Source organism: Crotalus tigris, unplaced genomic scaffold (genome assembly GCF_016545835.1).
Source record: "Crotalus tigris isolate CLP2741 ecotype Arizona unplaced genomic scaffold, ASM1654583v1 scf7180000017546.9332058, whole genome shotgun sequence".
NCBI lineage: Eukaryota > Metazoa > Chordata > Lepidosauria > Squamata > Viperidae > Crotalus > Crotalus tigris.
Window position 1 is genome coordinate 8,596,321 of NW_024096465.1, and position 17,173 is coordinate 8,613,493.

General features: G+C 35.5%; 1 protein-coding gene across 25 annotated transcripts in view; it reads right to left on the reverse strand.

The window, feature by feature from the left end:
* Window positions 1-17,173, reverse strand: part of USH2A (usherin) — a 466,524-nt gene that overhangs the window by 408,565 nt on the left and 40,786 nt on the right. For 24 of the 25 annotated variants that reach the window (XR_005555900.1, XM_039336254.1, XM_039336301.1 and 21 more), the window contains 5 exons: window positions 14,353-14,416; window positions 12,269-12,563; window positions 9,602-9,786; window positions 4,264-4,485; window positions 2,064-2,157 (listed from right to left, as the gene is read on the reverse strand). Coding sequence is in view for 24 of the 25 variants with exons in the window: in XM_039336254.1 (XP_039192188.1) it covers window positions 2,064-2,157; window positions 4,264-4,485; window positions 9,602-9,786; window positions 12,269-12,563; window positions 14,353-14,416 (860 nt within the window). In the remaining variant the exon portion in view is untranslated. The remainder of the gene's footprint in view (window positions 1-2,063; window positions 2,158-4,263; window positions 4,486-9,601; window positions 9,787-12,268; window positions 12,564-14,352; window positions 14,417-17,173) is intronic. The other variant, XM_039336192.1, reaches the window with a different exon arrangement.

Sequence of the window (17,173 nt, forward strand, 5' to 3'; positions counted from 1 at the left end):
CACACCCACACGTGGAAAGACACACACACACAAACAATAGGATGTGAAGAATGTAAAAAAGATCATAGGAAGAAAGTAAGACAAGAATTGTTCCTACTCTGGGAAATGGCCATTGTCAGATACTAAATGGGCTGCTCTGAACAATCTTAACAGCTCTAAAGATAGATGGATGTTTACTAGGCCCAATCCTGAACCAGAACTCAGAGCAGAGTCAAATTCCTTTGAAAAACCCTGGACTTTGTGAGATGCTAGAAAAAGTTGCCAACAGGACAGAGAGGAGATTCCTGAGAAAGGCTTGCTTTCTAGTCATCAGTCTTCTCCCAAAATGTCCTTCAGCTTCCAGCACCTTCTAATCAACTTTTAACTTGGTGAGAGAGGAGTTGGCTAGCGCTAAGCTCTTTTTCCACTTTACCTGGGCTAAAACTTACTACATTGATCATTCTGAATTAAGAACATTTGCTCTGTGGTTATTTAAGGTGATTGGTAGCAACAGCACTTATATATCGCCTCTCTGTTTACAGAGTCAGCCTATTGCCCCCAACAGTCTGGGTCCTCATTTTACTGACCTCAGAAGGATGGAAGGCTGAATCAACCTTGAGCCAGTCAGGATCAAACTCTAGCAGTGAGCAGAATTAGCCTGCAATACTGCATTCTAACTACTGTTCCACCACAACTACTAAAAGCTTATAAATTAACTGTTAATTAAACTATATAAATTATAGTTCCTATGTATATATAGGAACTATCCTATATATAGTTCCTATATAAATTATTCCTGTATATATAAATTGATAGATACAACTGAATGGAAAAATAATTATTAAGAATTGTATCTTTCTGCTGTAAGTACTACACGTGGCCAGAATTGAGTATTGTGCAGAGCACGGGTTATGTACAAGACGGGGGAACAAACCCTCCCCCTCTTTGAAAAGTATGAGCTGGAGATGCCCACGAGCACCAGATATTAAGATTCCAGGACAGATTGACCATAATAAACTGAAGTAGACAAGATTGTTTATATCTTGATAGAGTTGTTACTGCAATGATAATAAGATTTCAGTGATGGCTTGCCTCCTTTCCTTTGTGGTCTAATAATCTGAAGACATGAATAGTTTTGTAGACCTATCCCAGTGAACTATATTCGCTGCAAGAGCAGAAATCCCTCATGGCGGTAAGCTATGAAAGGATGAACATCAGTAGATGACTGTGCTGCTTTGAGGGAATGCTTGTGCTTACCCCCTCTTAGGGCATACTTTAGAATAGAAAAACAATAAGAGATATCCTTAGCTGCTCTCCCTAGTGAGGGAGAGGTTCTACTTTTCTCATAGAAAAAGAACTCATTGTAGATAAGTTTGTACCAGATTTGATTAGTGCACAAAAGATGTAATTACTTGGTAACTTCAATTTACTACCTGTGTAATTGTTGCTATCCCTAATAGAGCTCCTAATAAAGATCATAAACTAATGTATGGCATTCATATACAATTAACATTAATTTTCATACAATTCTCACCCTTTGAACATCTCCTGCCCTTTGCATACTATAAATATTTGCTTTTGGTTAATGGTTTTGAATGCCGCTCTTCCTTTCTCTTCAATTACAGTAATATTTGGTGAAGCAGTTGTGCCCTTACTATTCAAAAACACTCCTCTCAGTGCTGAATGGGACAAGATCTGTGTTCAAATTTCATGTCTGAAGTTGTACAGACAAATGTTAAAAAGATACCAAATAAAGATTTTAATTATATCCAGATTGCCTTTATACAAACATAAAGGTTTTGCTTAAAATATATCCTTTTTAAACAAACAAAGTTCTTACCCCTTCTGAACCACTTGGCCAACAATATCAAAGATGATACTTTTTAAAATTTCCATTTTGTGATCAGCATCTGGAAAGCTTCCTGCTGGTTGTGGAATTCATTAATGGGATTATTTGAAGTAGCAAGAAGCTAATAGAATTAAAATCCAATACGAATCATTAATTGTCTCACAAGATTCTAAATCAAAACTTCAGATTTTGAAAATTGGGATTTGAGGTGAAGCACATTTGGAATAAAACTTACATTGTTGCCTTCTGTGTAGCTTTCCTTGGAGCAGAGACATTTGTATGGACTATGACTTGTATCACAATGATCAGCATGGCCAAAGCAATTACATCTGTAAAACAATACAGCTTTTGAGAAGAAAAACTGACTAGGAATTCCAGAACTTGCAGTACCAATGTACCTGGAGGGCAACGTGTTGGATAAGGGTGATATATAATTTGAAAGGGCACCTTCCAGTTATTGTTTTTACATTGTCTTGAATGTAACTGTCTGCTTCTGTTAAAGATAACCATCTCAGAAAAGGCTCAATTAAGTGTAGAAACTATTCCATGTCTCTCTTGATTCAGCATTTATAAATGTCAAATATGTGCTGCTTTCAAAGGGAATAAATTGACAGGACATCTTGCAGACCAACTATTAAGTGATCAAATGCACATTATGTGCTTTCATTATGTACTGTGTAGATCAAACCCCTAATTATTAATTAGAGTTAACACCTGTGTTTTCAACATTAACCCTTCCATCTGTAATTTCACAACTTCTTAAACGCATTATTTCCTTCAATTTATTTTCACAGTTTTTGATGAAACGCTCTCTTTTCAAGCTACATATTCATGGAACAAGACCTAGAAGTAATAACAATTTTAATTATAGCTCTGTATTTTCCATAGGTGCCAAATTCCAAATAAGGCATACAACTGGTAATGATATATACTAATATAACTCTACTAATAGCACAAATGGCAATATATTTTATTTATTTACTGCAACAACTTGTAGTAAGGAAAAAAATGACAGCTGAAGGTAAATATACATTATGTATATTTTCATATACATAATGAAAAATCCTTAAAATAGATTAAATTATGTTTAATTATGTATTTCAAGATAAATAGATAATTCAATCCTTGCTAATGTGAAAAACAACAACAATAAGATGTCTCCATCTGCACTGCTATATGGACATACAGTACAGTATATCATGGAACACACCATCCAGTTTGAGTGAATGGGAAAAGCTACTGGAAAGGTCAATTATTATTGTTTACTTGCTAACTATACATGGAATGTTTGTGTTTATAATTGTACAATCCTAATAAAATTGGTCATGCTTAAGTTCCAAAGAAATTAACTTATATTTAACTGCATCTTTCAGCTGGATTTCAGTGGGGTTTCAGAACAATTCATTATGTGGATTACTTGTTGAGACTATTCTTTTATTGTCAGTATCCCCCAAATCCCATTGAAAATGTGCACCTATATAGACATTTCATTTATAGAACAAAAATTATATTTATTTAATTCACTTATTCAAAGATAGTGTCCTAGTTCTCCAAAATTCAGTTAAAATAATTAAAAGAAATATTACACTGAAATTATAATAAAATAGATACTGTATTCAAATAACAATAGATAAAATTTGCTCCCTAAAGAAGTCTGGCTTATTGTATTTTTCTCTTAAACATAAATTCCCAAGCTGTAAAAAAAAAAAAAAAAATAACACATCTTTCACTGGAGACCAGCCATTACTTAATTTGCATTTTATTTACAGGGTGTAATTATGCCTTCAACCAGACTTGTGACTTACCATATACAATAAAACTGTCAGTCATAGCTAACATAACAATTTTTTTGCTGACAGAAGCCTCATTTTTAAGACGAAAAACTAGCCAAGACAAAGAATTTTGTTCATTACTAAACCCGTTACAACTGCCATAGATGAGACACTATAATAAAAATTGAAAATATGGTAGTAGAGCCACTTTAAAGCAGATATACCTCTTCATATGAATGATCAAATCCAAAAGGTAAACATTATTGATGAATGAAATATGAAAGATGGAAATTAGTCAAGCCATTTTAGATTAGAAATCAACACTGGAGTGCTATATTATATAAGGCTGCATAGTGTTTCAAATCTTAAAGTGAAAAAGATGTTTCAGAGCTGTCTGCAATTCCTTATACAAACATATTTTTTTCCTGAGATTGTGTGGCAATTGAGGATGGCATGTATTTGCTCCCAGGAAAAGATGTGACTGCTTTCAAGATAGATAGGGGCTCTATTCATATCCCCACTTGTTGCAAAGCATTTTTTTTTTACTTTGTGTCCAAAACACTGCACACAGCCATAAGACTACATTCTCATTTGCATGTATATAATACCATGGTGATCTTTTATCCCAAAACTCAATTTTAATAGGAATGTTATACAACTTACCTCCCACTGATTGTAATTTCATCAATTCCATAGTATCTATGTCCAGCATTAACCCATGGCATAGTAGTGTGATACTGGTCAAATAGATGAATCTTAATTTTTGAGACTTTGACAAACTCTTGAAGTGATGGTGTATTGTAGAAATCATTATATCCTGGCCGATGATTTGGTTCCGGATTAAGAACACTGAAAGTAATATTTCCATTGGAATATGGAGTATGGCTATTGAAACACAGAAAAAAAAAGAATGTCCCCAAATTTTCAGGGTTTTGAGAAATTGTGTGGTTGTTTAAATATAACAATTTTTTAGCCATGGGAAAAAATGGAACCTGATGAAAATCCCAAGCGCTAGAATGAAGGCATCATACTTATTTAAAACAATATGAATCTTTGTTTCAGATTACAATCTCTCCCAAGACAGAATTTAGAATACAATAACAAAAAAACAAATAGTCAAAACTAGTGAAAATAAAACAGCTGACTTTTTAAACATTGTTTTTTTAAAAAAATCACATTCTGCCCTGATTTAAGCAAAGACCATGGCAATGAGAGTCTTTAGGGTCTTGTCAATTTTCTTCTCCTAGCTAGCCTATTCCAGAGGTAAGAAGCAACAGGCTTTATTTCCTTGTGTCCTCCAGTCTGACCAGCTTCAGAGAAAATCCTATTGCTGACCTTAGTGATCTGATTGTTATGGTGTTACTAGCAGAAATCGTCTTTCAAATAATTTTCCCTTAAATTGGTTAAAGAGTTAAAGGTTAAACATATTTTAAATGTTAGCTTAGAAACACGGTACAGCTGGTGCAACACAGGTATCCCATAAACCAACTGTTTTTCTTCCAGCAACATCCAGATGGTTGCATTCTACATTAACCAAAATTTCTCAATAATCATTAATAGCAGGCCCATGGTGGATTATTGTTATTTTCACTGGATGTCACTTGTGCTTACCTAACTGGGCCAACTTCTAATTACACTAGATAGAATCATACCTGATTTACCAGCTTAAAAATTATGTGGGCCACTACTGTTCCTAGATTTCTTCAATAAAGGACAATTTCAGAATTCCCAAAGTACATACAGGATCCTTTATCAGAAATGCAATGACATATTATGTAAATCTTCAACCTGAATTGTTGGTTTTGCTATTCCCAATATTAAACAATCTATCTTCCTGTTATTATTAACTTTCAATTGAATTACTCATATCCGTTCCAAAACTCCCTCCATTGGGTTCAGGAAACCTAAGTGAAAGCTGAATTTGAGCTGCATCCTGATGGGACTTCATTCAAAACATATCATGGAGCTATAATTTTGTGATTCATAACAAAAACACAACTGGCACTTAGTTAATCCACTAAGCAGATCTAGTTCATTTTAAGAGAAAAACAATGATCTTTTCCCTGACTTCTCTTTTTGACAGTGAAATCAACAACTCTAACAATTCTATGGGAAATAACAGCACATTTTTTTTGTTTGGACTCACTGATAAAACTGTCCCCAACTCCTACCTCCTATAAATAGGACTCAAGATCATGGTATACAGGGCAGAGATACAGTATGAAAGGAAGAGGTTTCACCACACTGATCAGCCATTAGGGTTTAGTTACTAATGTAGAAGCAAATTTCTTAATGTGCAGCCACCTGCTTTATAGAACCACACAGTTATTTTTAGAAATATGGCATAATACACATGTATAAATTTTTGAAACATGATTTTTATTGAGGCTATGCAAATCTGAAAGGGATGCTACATTTCATTTGGGTGCCAATGAAGTCTACCAGTATATATTTTCCATAAAACCTATTGTGAAATATACAGATGTTTGGTTCTTGAGGTCACCACTTACTCCAAGAAGAAGTGAGGCAGATGAGTAGACCTAGCATTGATTAGTCAAAACTAGATATAAAACATATGCCAGAGAAAATTATAAATAAACATAAAAATGACTGATTTCCATATATATTAAAATTATTTTACTTGCACTAAAATAATTCTATCTAGACTTAGCAAGGATATGCATAAATAATTTAGATTCCTTTCTGGTGATTTAATTCACAATTAGGATGTAAATCCCTACAATCAATTTTGGCTCTTGGTGACCTCTTGGGTGTGTCCTATAAGGAATTGTTTTGCCATCTATTATAATAAAATATGAAGACTTTTCTTCTTAAGAGATATGAAAATGGATGGAAACTTAAGTCCATTCTTATCCTTTAATGAATAGTTCTCTACTATAATTTGTTTGCAGATCAACACAACATAGATTTTTTTTTAACAAAAAAATCCAAATAGCATTATATGGCAAATGTGCAAATACTTCCTGATCAACAGTATTTAAATCTAGGAGAACAAGTAAGATGTCCTGTTAAGTTTAGCTTTAAAATCACAATGGTAACTCATTTCCTATCAGCTAATTCTTCCTTTGGTACTTTAAATCTATGTCCATTTTTCTGGATTTTTTTTAATTAGGTGTAACCTCCCTATGCAACATTGTTTACCTGCATCACCTCCTATTATTATGTTATGTAATTGAAGGGAAAACACTGTTCCATTATAAAACATTTCTACAGTAGCACCATTTCATACATTAGCACTGAGGTTTTTTTTGAAGATCCACTATTTCATAAGCTAGGCTGTTGTTTTTAATACACTTTTGACTATTTACCAAAACATTACCTTTTGCTGAGCTAGTTAATACTGATAACTTTTACTTCTTTCCATCCCTTTGAATAATATGTAAGCCAACTATGTTTTACTGAATATGAATGCACCTTCAACAGCCTCTTACTCTTCTCCTGTATAGTAATGTAGGTGTGTGTAGAAGTTCAGAGAAAATGCTGACACTTTTAATAGCCTGTCTGCCAAGATTGAAAAGAAGGGGAGGTGGAAGAAAGAGGCAAACAAACAGCTATTGCACCTGGTGAAATGGCCCCTGATGGGTTTTCAGACAAGTGTTAAACATTCCTGATGCCGAGTGTTTTCTAAAATGTCCTCAGAGCTGTTGCAATTAGAGAGTTATAGCTAACTGCAGATTTAAAGGGGGGGGGGAAGCAAGCAAGAAAAGTTTTATTATTTACTTTATGCAAAGCAACGCTCTTGTAAAAATTCTAGAACAGTATGTAGCTGCAGAGATGTTGTTTCTTAAAGCTATGCTAATCATTCACAATTCTCAAAAGTGAAGATATGCATTTACCAAGCTAAAGGCAGGCAAGCACTCACTATGCAGCTTTTGTGCAAATCACTTTCTTTCTTTCCCCACTTCTGCTTTTTTTGGCAATACAGTAAGTACAAAATAAATAAATACTTTCCCCCCTATCTTGGAAGCTTTTCTGGTCTTTAAAACTATCCACCTTTAAAGGCTTCTGACAATCAAGTTTTCAGTTTATTTACTAAAATATATGCATTGATTTGTTGGAATCCAGCAAATGTCATTTGGCTTTTATATTAATTTATGTAATACTGTTAATAGTTGCTATTAAATATCTTATACATTCTTCATCTCCTAAGTATTTTGGAGGCATTTACTTTTTTTTTAACAAAAGACTTAAGAGTGGTGATCAGATCATCTTAATAATATATTTCAAATGGGGCAGGAAACCACTATCTTGGATAGTATGCTGAAGACCACATTCAAAGAGTGGGGCTAAGAAATGAACAGTCAGGTGAAAAATACCCTGTACATTAATATAGACCTTGCTTATCAGCTGCCTTGTGCAATGACCATTTGAAGTTATGATAGTGCTGAAAAAATAACTCTGCAATCAAGGCACACATTTACAACCTTTACAGTTCGTCAGTCATGCGATCACCATTACAATCAGTATGCACTATCCTGAGGCTGAATGATACTTTTTCTCATCCACTGTCCCTTACAGAGCAGAGAGATTGGAGAGGAAGGGATTACAAGAGAGTAAGCAGGCATACAAGACCAATACACATCAAAAACAAGCAATCCCAAATGCACTACACAAATAGTGTATTCTCCACTGACTGTCTGCTTACTCACCTGTAATTTCTCTCTGCTTGGAGGGGGAGAAGTGAAATAAACAGATCAGGAATAGGAGAGATAGCCTAAAGGTATTGCTTATTTTTTCTCTCTCTCCTTCCCTACTCTACTTGTTTAAGCAATTTATGTGGTTTGCGGGGGTGGAGAAAATAAGTGATGTTATATATGTGTGTTGATGCATATGTTTGGAGCTTGGAAAGAATACTCTGCTTTCAAATAGTTTGCTATGAAAATATAGTTCTGTGCCTGTGTATCATGACCTAATAATCAAGGTGGAATTTAATGGCCAAGGTGGACTTGTAATTTTCATTTCTCTAGTCAAGAGCTGCAGTCTTTGCCAAGAGCAGGCAATACAAACTTTGGAAGCATTCTTGAAAGTAATTTATGACTCTGGCCCTCAGACACTTTAACACTTAATTTCCAAATAATCACCCTGAAGGAGGACTTAATTGTGAGCTGCTGCTGCTGCTGCTGCTATGAGATTCAAAATATGCTAGTCCAGCATAGAAAATTATTTAAGGCTATTGGTCACACTAGGAGCTTGAGAAGCATGTTTTCAAAATTTCTTCAAAACAATTTTGGGGGAGATTTCATATGATTGCCATAGCAGGGTTAGTTAATAATTTTATTGATTTATTTTGGGATTCCATGTGGTATACAATAAAACACTAACATATAAGCACAGTATATAAAAGTTAAATTTAAAAAGAAGCAAGAATGATCAAAAACAATGTTACATTTATTAAAAGAATGGGGGTGCTCCCTTGTGATCCCCAGGCAAGAGCCATGATTTCACACCTTTTCAAAAAGCTGGGAGAGTGGGGGGCCTGCCTCACCTCTGGGAATACAAGATTCCACTGGGAGGCTTTTTTCCTGGACCCTGACATTCAGCATTGTTTAACTGACAGTGTCTGCAACATACCTTCCCTGCACAGACTGATATAATGGGACAAAGTAGCCAGACCCCCTGCTAGTATAAGACTATTATTAACAAAACAGCCAAGATTTCTCTCCCTGACAAAAATAATAATAAAAATAAAACTCAGTCTCTCAGATGTGGTCAGTTTTCCCATTTTACTTTTTGTAAAACACACACACTTTGTTTATTACTTTGTTTGTTTGTTTGTTTGTTTGTTTATTGATAGCTAAGTAGACGTTCAACTTTGGTTGTAGCCTCTCATCATTTTTACTTTATAAAAATACTGTGTGAAAAAAAATGAAACCACATGGGGCAAAGAGCCATATGGGAAAAACAGAAGCATCTGCTAGTTTATGTTGCCTGTGCAAATACAAGATTTCAGTAACTTGATTCAATATAAGCTTATTCATACCTAGGAAGCTGTAAGCAGTTTACAGAATCTGGATATTGCAGTGATCCATTATTCTCCATTCCAAATACACTACAGTCCCTTGCAAAGTACTGCCAGTCTTCCCAACCAATGGAAGGTTGCTTTTTTCTTTGTATTCGGATTGCTTCAGGCTGAGGGCTGAAGAACTGGATTATAACATAAAACACCTGCAAATCAACAGGAAAATATGAATTGATTTGGAAGTCTTACATAAAATCAAAAAGAAATCTTTAAGGTCATAAAATCCAAACCTCTGCTCAATGTAAGATCTCCTAAAAGTATGTCTGATCTGACCTTTCACTCTGTGTTGTAGGACCTTCAGTGAAGGAGAAGTCAACATGTCACATGGCAGCCTGTTTCCACTACCAATTCATCCTGACATCTAGCTTAAAGCAACTTCCTTGTAATTTTAACTCACTGGTTCTGGTTCTGCTCCCCAGGCCAACAGGAAATAAATCCAGTCCCTCTTCTGTGTGACATACTTCCAGTTATTTAAAGATTATGATCCTCTCCTCTCAGGTATCTTTTCTCTGAGCTAAACATACCCATTAAATGTTCCTCACAGGGCTCAATTTCCATACACCTCACCATTCAGTTAGCTCTTCTTGGTATCTCTTTTCTGAATTTTCTCTAATCAGTTATTGTTTTTTCTGAACAATAACAGTAACTTCACATTTGCACTTACTGCAGATGTTGACTTCACATTTATGCCTGTTGCATGCTGACTCTTTATTGTTCAACATTTCAATAAAAATGATTCAAGTTTTAATTACAAAAATATGAGATTTTTTAAAAAATAACTATTCAAACTTATAAAAAATGTAATAGATATTCTACTCATATGTTCAGTAATCATAAGTGAACTCTAGTGCTCTATATTCTTGAGCATTTATTACACCCTATGCCAGGTATCCCCAACCTATGGTCCATGGCCCGGTACTGGTCCATGGCCTCTTGGCCACTGGGCCCTGGGAATAGCTGGCAAGACCCCTCACTCACAGTAGCACTGCTGTGAGGATGCTAGTAACCCCATTTGTGTATGCATGGGGACGCTAGCACTGCAGCCAGCATCACACAGGCACCAGCAGCCCATTTGTTCATGCGTGCGGGTGCCAGCAAATGCGGCATGGGTATGTGTGACCCATTTGCACATGTGCATGGGTGCCAGCATGCACTGTGGAGGCGTGTGCCCCACTTGCCACTGTCATGCACCCATCCATTTGCACATGCACATTTCCCTGCTGCTCCCTTTCCTTCTGGGCTGCCAAGCCAGAAAGGTTGGGGAGTTCTGCCCTATGCTATTACATTGTGTTCAGTCTACCTTCTTGCAGAACAATTGAGTCCTTATTATTAAAATAAAATAAATAGAGATTTCTTCATCCAGCACAGAAGCCTCTTGTAGACTTTGGAACTTCGAGATGATATGAAGATATATATTTTTTGTCATATGTTTTGTCATTTTTGTCATATGTTTTATTCACTATTATAAATTGCAATGGTTCCAAATACACATTTTTTTCTACCTTATCCATCATTACAAGATTTCTAAACTGTGTTTGGAAAAACCCAGAATTCTTTATATTTATCATACCACTTCAGTGAACCTGCGGACAGTTTTCCATGAATAATCGGTTGTTTACCAGTACCAATCTGCCATGCAACACTTAATAGCCATATGTCAAGCATCAGGGTTGCATCTCTTGTAATCCAAGTGTGCACACAAGAATTTCCCAAAATTGGGAGATAGGAATTCCTGAATATACAGGAAATCTTCAAAGAGCTAAAAGTGCTAAAAAACATTTTTAATTTAGAGTATCTAAAAACTATTTGAATTCCTGAAATATTACATTTAAAGAATAGGAGAAAAAAAACATGAAAAATGTATATGTTTGCCTTTTTGTGTCTGTATAATCTGACTCCTGGTGACTATGCAGACAAGTCCATGCAATTTTCTTGGTAATGTTTTTCAAAAGTGGTTTGCTATTACAGATAATCCTCAATTTACAATAATTCATTTAGTGACCATTCAAAGTTACAACAGCACTGAAAAAAATGAGTTATGATTGTTTTTCACACTTATGACTGATTGCAGCATCCCCATGGTCATGTGAACAAAATTCAGACGCTTGGCAAATGTTTCATACTTATGACTCTTGCTGTGTCCCAAGGTCATGTGATCACCTTTTGCAGCCTTCTGCCAAGCAAAATCAATGGGGAAGCCAGATTCACTTAACAACTATGTTACTAACTTAATAACTGCAGTGATTCACGTAACAACTGTGGCAAGAAAGGTCATAACATGGGGCACAACTCACTTAACAAATGTCTCACTTAGCAACAGAAATTTTAGGCTCAATTGTGGTTATAAGTCCAGCACTATGTGTATTTTCTTCCTAGGCTGGTACAAAGTCTCCAGCTGGCTTTATTCATAAAGCAGGACTGAGACTCAGGGTATTTGGTTCCTAGCCCAGTGACTTTAACTACTACAGCAAACTGCTTGTCATGTGTTTATCTCCACTCAAGAGAAACCAATGATACCAAAATAATTAACTCAGAATTTATTTTTCATTGATCCTTATTTCATTTGGAATATGCTTGAATGTTTTGTTAATGAAAACAGAAGATAAGAAAGGAGAACTTTAAACTCACCTGGAACTGTCCATTTTCTAAGTCAATGGTGATGGTTACTCCATGACGTAGATGTTCAGTGGTGCTAAATATAGATGAAATCCATGTAGTTCCAATATCATTATCATTGATATAGCTTAAAGGGTGAGCTTCAGGGTTTAGTCTGAGCACTCTGTCATTAGTTGTGTCGTCTGCACCATTAGGAATGCAATACCTCTGAACCAAAGGATGTACCCTTGGGTGACTTCCAGGACAGCGACATTCTGATTGAATACGAAGTTGAGGAAATTTTCCAGACCATACTTCAAAAATGTCTCTAGAATAATAGAAATAAATAAGAAATCAGTAAGGCACATCACAAAGAAATGAGCAAGGGTAATTTTTAAATGCCTAGATACATGATTATGCACAAATGTCCTATCCAAAGACTTGCAGACAAAACCACGAGACTGGTAGGCACAAAAGACACAGGGTTTTCAATTATGGCCCAGTTTTTACAGAAGGATTTTTCTAATGGAAGTTAATTGATCTCCATTCTGTTTTCAAACAGGCTTTAAAGAACTGCTTTTAACTGAAAAGCACAAGTAATCCTCAGTTAATGATAGTAATTGAGACTAGAGTTTTCTTTGTTAAGCAATGCGACCGTAAAACTCAATGTCACGTGACTGCAGCTCTTAGCAAAGGCAGTGCGGGCACTCCCCATTGCTATCATTAAGTGAGGATTGCAGGTCGTTAAGCAAGTCCCAGGTGGCTTGGAGGCAGGCCAGCAGGTAGGTCAAGGTGCAGCATGTGGTGCAAGTGTGGTGGGGAAGACGTGTAAGCAGCTTGTAAGGCATGATGTGTTTCCTGATGCGGTGGCAGGCAGGGGACAGTGCGAACAGCTTCCTGGAGCAACTTAAGACCTTCCCTGCCAGCTTCCCCATTGATTTTGCTTGTGGGAAGCCAACAGTAAAGACTGCCAATGACAATAACATGACTGCAAGATTCTGCAACTATCATAGGGGTGAGACACTTGCCAAGCATCCAGATTGTTATTGTGTAACCGCAGGAGTGCTATGATGGCTGGAACTTTGAGAACTAGTCATAAATCTCCTTTTTCAATGCTGCCATAACTTTCATTGTCACTGAATGAGTGGGGTTAAGCATGGACTACCTGAAAATTCAACATTATTGTGCAAATAATCATTTTAAGTTTAGTTGTCCTTTATTGTACTTCTTGGTTTTCACTAAAAAATAAGAGTTTAGATTTATTGCTTATTAAGTTATTAATTTATTTATGCACTTTTGGGGACAGGTTTCACTATCTAAAGAGCAATATGGACAAATTTAAACCATCAATATCTAAAATATATTAATACAGCCAGTTTTAACATGAATTTGTGGGTAAAAAGTTTATAAATAGGAAAGGAGATATCTTTTGTTACAAATTTGTTGCTATGAGTCACTAATTGCTGGAATTTGAAAAATTAATATTTGCAGTAATGCAATCCAACATACCACACAAACAGTAATGGCACACTAAATAATCCTTTCAAAGGCATTCAGTCATTTATTTATTTTTTTATGCTGTATGATCTTCAAAGCACCACACCAGAGTCTTATGGGAAGTGCTTTGCATGTGTATTATAGATGCAGATATATGTTTCATCTAATCTATTTCTTCTGCTTATAAAATGTGGCATTTTTGACTGAGAAGGAAGGAGGGACTGCACAAAAGTTTTGAAGGCAAACATAGGCTTTCCATTTTCTAAAACAGTTGAGCGTGTTTACAGTGTTTCAGCGTGAATGTTTTACATGAGAATTAGGGAGATGTCATAAAGAAATCAGTTGTGCTTTAGGAAAATCTCACAACATATGGATATTATGTGATTGGCGTACAGGGGCTTTTGTTTGTTTGTTTAATTTCTTGCTTAATATCTTGAAAGTACAACTGCTTGAATCCATGCAGCCAATTAAAAGCCTTTTTTGTATTCAGATTGCATGAAATTATAGTTACACATCCAATGACTTAAAAAAAAAGCCCAAGAAACCACATTATCATAGTTACACCTTTTTTATCTTGATCACTGCATTTTTAAGTTTTGTAAAATTGAGAAAGTCCCTACCTGTTTGTAAGGGCCATTTGGTACAATCTGAAATCTTGCATCCTCCCGACAAATTGCTCTGAACCTGCAAAAATACATTATAAATAAATAATCCGGTTCCATCAACCAGAAAACAACTCTGTGCTGCTTGAGGAAATCTTAAATTCAGCACACAGAGCTCTCTCTTGCACAATTACCTTTTCTGAATGAAACCATCTTGGTTCTGAACAAAACTATGGAGGGCAGTAACTTAATTCTTTTGATTAAAATGATTTATAATAACTTTATGGGAACATTTTGTACCTATCCCTTATCTGATTACAGAGGTGGCAGAAAAACTGGCTCATTAGACAGAAGTAATGAGCCAGTCCATGTGCCATCTCTAATTAGAGAAGAGATATACTGGAGACAACTGTAGGTGTCTCTTTACGTGATAAAGATTAAAGGTTTATTTTTAAGATTTCTTTCTGTCTTGCATAAGTGTTCTGTATCTGGTATTCAAAATAACAGTGCCAACCACAAGCACTTTGAAACGAGAAAACTTTCAAGTTTTGATGTATAGGAGCTCAGTGGTTTCTGAGAATAAATCAAACTTTCTTCAGGCCAGATGCAGATATATTTAGGCCTCGGCTCCAAATTACAGTTTGTTCTGGATCAGTGATACTCAGCCTTAATAAATCTGCAGAATCAATTCATCACCAAATAGAATTTCAGGGAGCTGCAAAATCACTGAAACCTTATATTGACAGCCATGTTCAGAAAATGGGGGAGGGGATCAATCTTAGGATCACCAAATATTCACTCAGGATTACTTCAATACATTGGCATTTCTGAGACATGTTTTTTTTTCCTTATGCCTTTTCCTTAGCTTACTAAATGAAACTTTCTCAAAAGTTTTAATATTTGTTTTTTTACTGGCAAAGGGAACTTAAGTTTCTTATTGTAGAAACAGAATAAAAATAGTTTACAATCCAAACACTTGAAGTAGAAGAGGAATGATGGCCAAAATTAGATGGCCAAAATTAGTAAAATCACATATGTGACAATAGCAATCGCACTTAGACTTATAAATCGCTTCATAGTGCTTTCCAGCCCTCTTTAAGCAGTTTACAGCATCAGCATACTGCATCCAACAATCTGGGTCCTCATTTTACTGATCTCGAAAGATGGAAGGCTGAGTCAATCTTAAGCTGGTCAGAATCGAACACCTGGCTGCAATATTGCAATACCACATTCTAACTACTGCACCACCATGACAAGAATTTGTTTCTATAATCTATTATTTATCCTCTGAAAACTTGTAGTTCTAACCTAATCACAGGTAAGGAAGATATTAGAATATTAGAAAAACAATTCACTTTTGGCTTTCCAACAATGACATCTTCACCCATGGAAGGATAGCAAGCTTGTTCTATTCACTCTTGTCCATCCCTTAAATCAGACATCAAGCAACTCTTCAAGTAGATTGACTGATAGTCTTGACCAAGCTTTTACTTTATCTTGGTGGAGAGAGGTGAGTTACTGAGTTCCATTACCATGCTATTGATGGCTACTAAAGGGAAACTGAGAGTCAGTTTGGTGTAGTGGCTAAGGCATCAGGCTAGAAATCAGAAGACCATGAATTCTAGCTCTGCCTTGACCATAAAGCCAGCTGAGTGACTTGGAACAATCACTTTCTCTCAGCCCTTAGAAGGAGGAAATGGCAAACCGCTTCTAAAAGCCCTTGCCAAGAAATCTTTAAGAATTAGACATGATTGAATGCAAGAAAAAAAGGTAAGTTTAGCCAATTATAGTTATATTAAAGTAACATTCTAAACAGAGTACTTGTATCAAGTGCAGTGAATAAAGTGCATGATTTTAAGTACAGTGAGTGACTGTATGATGACACTATTAAAAGGCTGCATGTTGCAGCATAATGACTTGAAAAAATTCTGACTGCAGAGTCTAGTTACATATATTTCTATCATTTGTCTATAGTAGCTTACAAAATAGACGGAATAATTTATTTATTTTTAAATCTCAGTATTGCTATAGTGAAAATTCTCCTTTTTTTTCATCCAACAGATCATATTTTTTGCCCAATTTATCTATTTGAACAATTGCTTTTGCACAGGATGAGGTTCTCGGAATTGTCCTGGCTGATTACCTCCTTCCAACTGTACTATCAGCTTGCCTTCAGGTAGTCAAAGCTAGGAAGTGGTCATACATAATAATTTGTTTAGGATTATTTTTAACAACACTTCTAAATTACTGTTGCAGCCTCTGTTAAAAAGAAGTAGAAAAGATAAATCAAGCATCTATATATCTAGAGAAAGATGTGAGGCAAAATAGATAATACTAAAACTAATAAGATCTTGTCTCATACACCAGCTTTAACAGTAGTTCAAAAGAAGAAAGTGTAGAAAATTGACATGTCAATACCAAGAGATAGTAGAATAGAAGACAAAGAATTGAGGCAAATAAAAAAAGTATCAAGATCTGAAAAATGAAATAATGAAAAACTGTTATTACAATTTTTTTTATTTCAACTTCATTTTTATTCTACCTCTTTTATCCAAGCTGCGTTCATGTTGTATTTGAAGGCCAGCACCAGCTAAAGAACTGGCAGCTCTGATTTCACACTGTTCTCTACACTCTGGATAGGAAGACCATTGAAATAAAGACAACGAATCATGCCCTTCATCCACAGAGTGACATTGAGAGACTCTGCTTACCAACGTGGGTATGGAATATCGCAAGAACTACTGGGATCACAAAATAGACAAAGTCATAGAAAATGAAGAAGCTAAAAAGTGCTCTGGGATTTTAGATTTCAAAGAGACAATAAACATTCATATAACAC